The sequence below is a fragment of the Anomaloglossus baeobatrachus genome, chromosome 7, assembly GCF_048569485.1.
Source record: "Anomaloglossus baeobatrachus isolate aAnoBae1 chromosome 7, aAnoBae1.hap1, whole genome shotgun sequence".
NCBI lineage: Eukaryota > Metazoa > Chordata > Amphibia > Anura > Aromobatidae > Anomaloglossus > Anomaloglossus baeobatrachus.
The window spans coordinates 20569968-20575967 of NC_134359.1; the positions used below are offsets into that span (position 1 = coordinate 20569968).

The 6000-nt window shown below is 39.9% G+C and overlaps 1 protein-coding gene across 1 annotated transcript in view; it reads left to right on the forward strand.

Annotated features, from left to right (window-relative positions):
* Window positions 1-992, forward strand: part of SLC4A3 (solute carrier family 4 member 3) — a 34941-nt gene extending 33949 nt beyond the window's left edge. Inside the window, exon 18 of the mRNA XM_075318798.1 lies at window positions 542-992. Within this exon, the coding sequence (XP_075174913.1) occupies window positions 542-619 (78 nt within the window). The 3' untranslated portion in view covers window positions 620-992. The remainder of the gene's footprint in view (window positions 1-541) is intronic.
* Window positions 993-6000: the final 5008 nt, after the last annotated feature.

Sequence of the window (6000 nt, forward strand, 5' to 3'; positions counted from 1 at the left end):
TACTATAATACTGCCCTTATGTACAAGAATATAACTACTATAATACTGCCCCTATGTACAGGAATATAACTACTATAATACTGCCCCCTATGTACAAGAATATAACTACTATAATACTGCCCCTATGTACAAGAATATAACTCCTATAATACCGCTATGTACAAGAATATAACTACTATAATACTGCTCCTATGTACAAGAATATAACTACTATAATACTGCCCCTATGTACAGGAATATAACTACTATAATACTGCCCCCTATGTACAAGAATATAACTACTATAATACTGCCCCTATGTACAAGAATATAACTACTGTTATACTGCCCCTATGTACAAGAATATAACTACTATTATTCTGCCCCTATATACAAGAATATAACTACTATAATACTGCCCCTATGTACAAGAATATAACTACTGTTATACTGCCCCTATGTACAAGAATATAACTACTATTATTCTGCTGTTATGGATAAATTGATCATAGAAATTTGCAGAGTCTGATTATTTCTTATACTTTCCTTGTTTCTTCTTTAGTTGGATTCTGAAGATGTTGCACCAAACTTTGATGAAGACGGGCAGGATGAATACAACGAGCTTCACATGCCTGTCTGAGACTTTCCTTCATGATTTGTTCTTTCTGGTGCCAATTTGCCCTTCATCTCCATTTTGATGATCGCCATTTGTGATCATTTTTGGTTCCCATCCTTTGGTAAAACCCTTTAGAAGTAAGTGACAGGAGCTGGACTTTGCCAAATAAAACTTTTGTGACCGACAGCCTGCCCCAGTCCAGTCCTCGCCTTCTTATAAAAGCTTCTGCTGCAAACGATCAATGGAAACAATTGCCTTAAATTGTTTGATGGCTTCAATAGACTTAAGACGGTTGTCTGTAATGAAGATTTTTTTTCATCCTTTCTCAGGAGCTGACACAGGAACAGCTCCCCCAGTGGCCGGTTGGATAAATGCATTCTTAGATTTCCCGTTGCCTTTTCCAGGATAATATTTTTGCTTAGTAAAAATGTTTAAATAAATATTTTCTTTTGTATTAGTATTTCTTACTTTTATTGTGTGAGTAGTAATTCTAGACTTTTTTAGTAAATCAGCAGTTAGACTTTTGGTCTATTAGAGCCTTCCTGGAGGTTTATTACTATTTGTTTTCTCAATATTACTGGATAGTTTTACAATTCATGGGTAGTAATAAATTAATGGGGTATTCTGTTTACAAGGAGTTATCACTTATTCATAGGGTTGGCGAACATTTCTGGATTGGTGGTGGTCCGACCACTGAGACCCCCAGCAATCGCATATGCATAGCGTGGCAGATCCCATCTCGACCCTTTGTGGCTGTCAGTGAAAGCTGAGCACAGATGTCCCACAGTGTTTGGCTCTAAACTCGCTCAGTGTCATGGCGGCATCTGACGCTGTTCACACTGTAGAGTCTAACACCCCTCACTATGCCTCCTTTGGTGCTTCTAAGTTGCACAGAGAAGCTCAGGCGTTAACCAGTTGTGTGCTCATTAGTGATCGGGATTGCAGTAGTTAATTTCTGCTAGCCTGCTGGTTACCTTTTGAATCACATGGTGTAAGAGACCTATGACAGTCACTCCCCGCCTTTTTAAGATAGAGGAGCCTGTCTTCCTATGCTGACTATAGCATTAGCTACACCGTATGATGTGCTGTTGTATCCCTGTCCTGCTGGTAATTGTAATAATTTGTGTGTGGAGTTGTTGCGGAGTTCGCTCGTCATCTCATTGTTTCCTCCCTCCTCTTATTTTCCTCCTAATCATTTGCTGTCTAATACTTCTGTGTGAGTGTGCTATGTGATCGAGTTTTGGTTTCCCCTGTCTTTCCTTATCTGTGGGTTCTATTACTTCTGTCCCGGCCTTCTCCTGGGGTGAAGGAGAGCGGGTGTTAGATTAAGGCTATGTGCGCACGTTGCGTAAAAACATGCAGTTACGCTGCGCTTTGTAGCGCAGCGTAACTGCATGCGTCCTGCGGCCCCTGCACAGTCTATGGAGATTGTGCAGGGGCCGTGCGCACGTGGCGTCTAAGAGCGCAGCGCTTCGGCTACTGCCGAAGCGCTGCGCAAAAAGAAGTGACATGTCACTTCTTTCCTGCGCTTTGCCGGCAGCTCCTGCTCTGTCTATGGCAGGAGCTGCAGGCAGAGCGCATGGAATCGGCGCTCACTACGGACATTTCTGCAGTGATCTAAAGCGCACATGTGCTCTTCAGATCGCTGCAGAAATTTCTGCAGGGCTTGTACGCAACGTGCGCACATAGCCTAAGGCTATCCATGAGTAGGGCAAGGAAGGCGACCCAGACATCGTCACCATTAGATGTATCTCTGGGATCAGTGACATCAAGGGCCCCGTAGACTGTGGGCCAGTTTAGGAGCCCTGGTCCCCTGTTATCCTGTGATACCAGCACTCCACTATCTCTGGTATTCCCATAAGAAATGATTACCACTTTAAAATACATAGTTATTCCAATACATTATTAAAAAAAATGTATAAACTAGTAAAGGCCCCGATTCATCATTTTTATTTTTGTTTTTTTAACTTAATTTAATTTTCTTAACTTGTGGTTTTTGTTGACTTTTTTTGTGCCAAAGTCAGAAAAATGGCGCATGCAATTCATGACTTTTGCGCAAATCCTCCAAATTGTCTTTTTCTGCATTTAAGTGTTTTTTGCAACTTTTTTTGCAACAAATTATGTAAAAATAAATAAATAAAAAATTACTTTTAATACCGCGGAGGATTGAGGTAGAGTTGCGGCAAATTTTGATACTTAAAAAAAAAATAAAAATAAAATATACTGTGTATATGTATATGTGTTTGTGTGTATATATATATATATATATATATACACACATACTTAAAAATAATAATAAAAAAAAAAAATATATATATATATATATATATATATAAAAATTGCTTTTCATAAGTTGTTTAAATGACCTGAAAACGAAGATGTAGAAAAAAAAACCCAGAAATATAAACCATAAAAGGCAACTTTAAAAAAGGCAAATGGTTTGTTGAATTTGTTGCAAATGAAAAGTCGCTAATTAACAGTTATTAGTGAAAAAAAAACCTGTCAGAAATGCAATAATGAATCAACCCAAAGTCTCATTGCCAACAAAACGTGATACAAAAATAATAAAAGAATACATAACTGTTTTTTATTAAATATAAATATCATAAAACAGAAAAAGTAGATACATTAATAGTTATAACTCATAGTTAACATTCAAAAAGCAAGATATTTAGAGAATCTGTATTAAATGTTATTTTTATTGTAAAATTTATTTAAAAAAAAATGTATCCTCTTGGGGATTATTTTTTTGTCATCTTTTTCTATAAATATAATATTTTAATGATTTAATTTTTTTTTACAAACTTTACCTTTTAACCAGGATCAAAAATTGATTTGATTTTTTTTTGTGAAGTATACAAGATTCTGAAGCGAATGTGATCAGTCTCAGGAGACTCCTCAAGATACGACTGAGAAGCCCTTGACTTGTCTGTTTGTAGACGTGTAACTGTCATCGTCTGTATTTAGTTTTGGTTCAGAGGTGATCACGGATTCTAGCAATGACTTAATTGAAAAAAAACGAAAAACCTTTATTGGTCACCCCGTGTATGTCCCACATGGTGTGTGTATGGTGCTGTGTACATGATGTATATACAGTAAGATTCCACTTGTCTGACATTCAAAAACCCAGAATTTTAAACAATGTGTCATTCTTTCCACCGTAGGTTCATTGGCACAAGTAGACCCTTTGGATTAGTATTCATTTAAATCTGACTTGTCCCTTGCCATAAATACATTTTTTTTTACATAGTGTTAATGCCGCTGTTCTTCTGAATCCGGTGATATTTTTCTTTTGTCCCTGCTCCTCTCTGTTCCTGAGATACGGCCTCCTCTTCCCAAATATATATATCTAATCTTATTAGCCAAGTGGGCGTTGCCTTAAAACCCTTCTCTGTGGGCGTCTCGTTTAGGATCACACCTAGTTGTCTGAAAATACTAGATTTAAACACAGGTAAGAGGAGGCCCTTTCTTAAGGGTGCTTTACACACTGCGACATCGCTAGCGATTGCTAGCGATGCCGAGCGCGATAGCACCCGCCCCCGTCATTGGTGCGATATGTGGTGATCACACGCATTTACCTGTTCAGCGACGTCGCTGTGCCCGCCGAACAATCCCTCCTTCAAGGGGGAGGTGCGTTCAGCGTCACACAGCAGCCGTCCACTAGCAGAGGAGGGGCAGAGATGAGCGGCTGGAACATCCCGCTCACCTCCTTCCTTCCTCATTGCCGGTGGACGCAGGTAAGGAGATGTTCGTCGCTCCTGCGGTGTCACACATAGCGACAACCAGCGGAATGCCCCACCAACGACATTTTGAAAAGGAGCGACGTGTCAACGATCAACGATTTTTGCCATTTTTGCAATCGTTGATCGGCGCTCCTTGGTGTCACACGCTGCGATGTCGCTACCGGCGCCGGATGTGCGTCACTAACGACGTAACCCGACGATATATCGTTAGCGATGTCGCAGCGTGTAAAGCACCCATTAGGATGGAAGAGGTGCAGGAACAAAAGGGAAAACAATACTGGATTCAGGAGAACAGCAGCACTTACACCAGGTAAAAAAAATACAGCGAGTGAAATAAATATTGAACACGTCACTAATTTTCTAAGTAAATATATTTCTAAAGTTTCTATTGACATGAATTTCTCACCAGATGTCGGTAGCAACCCATCCAATACACACAGGCAAAGAAATTAAGCCATAGATGTCCATAAATTTAGTGATATGTAATAATGACAAATGACACAGCAAGATAGTATTGAACACATGAAGAAATAGAGGTGCAAAGAGTCATGGAAAGTCATGACATCAGCTGAAATCTATCAGTAATTAGAAAGCAATCCTACGACTTAGTGAAAAATAATATCAGCTGGTTCAACTGATGGCCTATAAAAAGGTGTCTCATTATCAAAGTTCCACACAAGAAACATCTCATGATGGGTAAAACCAGTGAGCTGTCTCAAGACCTTAGCACCCTTATTGTTGCAAAATATACTGATGGTTACAGAAGCATTTATAAACTACTGAAGGTTCTGGTGAGCTCTATTGGGGCCATAATCCGGAAGTGGAAAAAACATTATTTTACTATAAATTAGCCACGACTAGGTGCTCCCTGCAAGATTCCATACAGAGGAGTCAAAAGAATTATCAGAAGAGTTGGTCAAGAGCCAAGTACCACTTGGGGAGGACTACAGAAAGACCTGGATTTAATAGGTGCAATTGTTTCACAGAAAACAATAAGTAATGTGCTCCACCTCCGGGTCTGTATGCACGGTCCTGTATGCACGCTCCTGTACGCACGCTCCTGTACGCACGTTCCTATACGCACGCTCCTGTACACACACTCCTTTATGCACACTCCTGTATGCACGCTCACTATGCAAAATGATTCTTCTGAACAAAAAGGAGGTTCCAGTGTGTGTACAGTTTAATCAACAACATTTAGACAGGTCTGTGACATATTGAGGAATATAGTCTGGTCAGATGAGATCAAACTGAACTCTTTGGAGGCCATAATATACATGATGTTTGGAGGCCAAACGGCAAATCCACCCCAAAACACCAACAGTGAAGTGTGGAGGTGGGAACATCATGGTGTGAGGCTGATTTTCAGCACTAGCAAACTTCAAATAATTGAAGGAAGGATGAATGGACAAATGTACGGAGAAATTCCTGAGAGAAATCTGCTGCCATCTACCAGGATAATGAAGATGAAACGAGGGCGGACATATAAGCAGATGATGATCCCAAACACACGGCCAAGGAGAAAGAAAATAAATCTGCTAGAATGGCCGAGACGATCACTGGAGCTGAATCCAATAGAAAATGTCTGGCAGGAACTAAAGCTCAAAGTCATAGAAGGAGCCGGGATGTGAGGAGTGTGTGTGGAAGAATGGGCCAAAATCC